At 48.5% G+C, this 544-nt stretch overlaps 1 protein-coding gene across 1 annotated transcript in view; it reads left to right on the top strand.

Annotated features, from left to right (window-relative positions):
• CSUI_006482 (uncharacterized protein) overlaps window positions 1-475 on the top strand; it is a gene marked incomplete at its 3' end in the record, with an annotated part of 6,653 nt that extends 6,178 nt beyond the window's left edge. The window contains exon 5 of the mRNA XM_068066640.1: window positions 13-475. Coding sequence (XP_067921382.1) covers window positions 13-475 — 463 coding nt within the window. The remainder of the gene's footprint in view (window positions 1-12) is intronic.
• Between the last annotated feature and the right edge of the window lie 69 nt (window positions 476-544).

Here is a 544-nt window from a genome sequence, read left to right as displayed (position 1 = left end):
TCTTTGTTTCAGGATGGTAACCGATACGAGAAGTGAAGAGGGTAAGGAAGGATCCGCAAAGGCAGCTTTTGAAAAGGACACGGAGGGCAGAAGGGAAACGTGGGCTTCAGGGTTACCAGGTTATCAACTTGGCGACAGGAGTTCAGGTGTCTCTACAGCGGAGCCATCCCGGCATCAACCACTGTGGCAAGGAGTTTCGCAGGAGAAGAAAGCGGAGATCCTCAGTCAGTTTCTTGGGAAGAACATTGTTACAGGTCAAGCTATGCGACGACTGCCAGCATGGACTAAAGAAGGGGAGCTATACCCTCAAGCAGCTCATCTTGAAAGGCATCAGAAATTACAACTTCAACAGAGAACCCAAGCAGAACTCAAGAGACGATGGTTTCTTCTTCAGAGAGAATTGAGGGGTCTCCGAGACGAGATTGACACGATTCCAGGTCGTACAATGAGATGGAACCTTTACTGTGATCACCTGCAGGTAGATGCCCTGTTGCTGTTGTTTTTTTCGAAAGCCTTTGCATGCAGTGTGTAACGTTCGTAGCTA

This window comes from Cystoisospora suis (genome assembly GCF_002600585.1).
Source record: "Cystoisospora suis strain Wien I chromosome Unknown contig_3284, whole genome shotgun sequence".
Classification (NCBI taxonomy): domain Eukaryota; phylum Apicomplexa; class Conoidasida; order Eucoccidiorida; family Sarcocystidae; genus Cystoisospora; species Cystoisospora suis.
The sequence above is the reverse complement of the archived record's forward strand: the minus strand, read 5'-3'. Positions and strand labels throughout refer to the sequence as shown.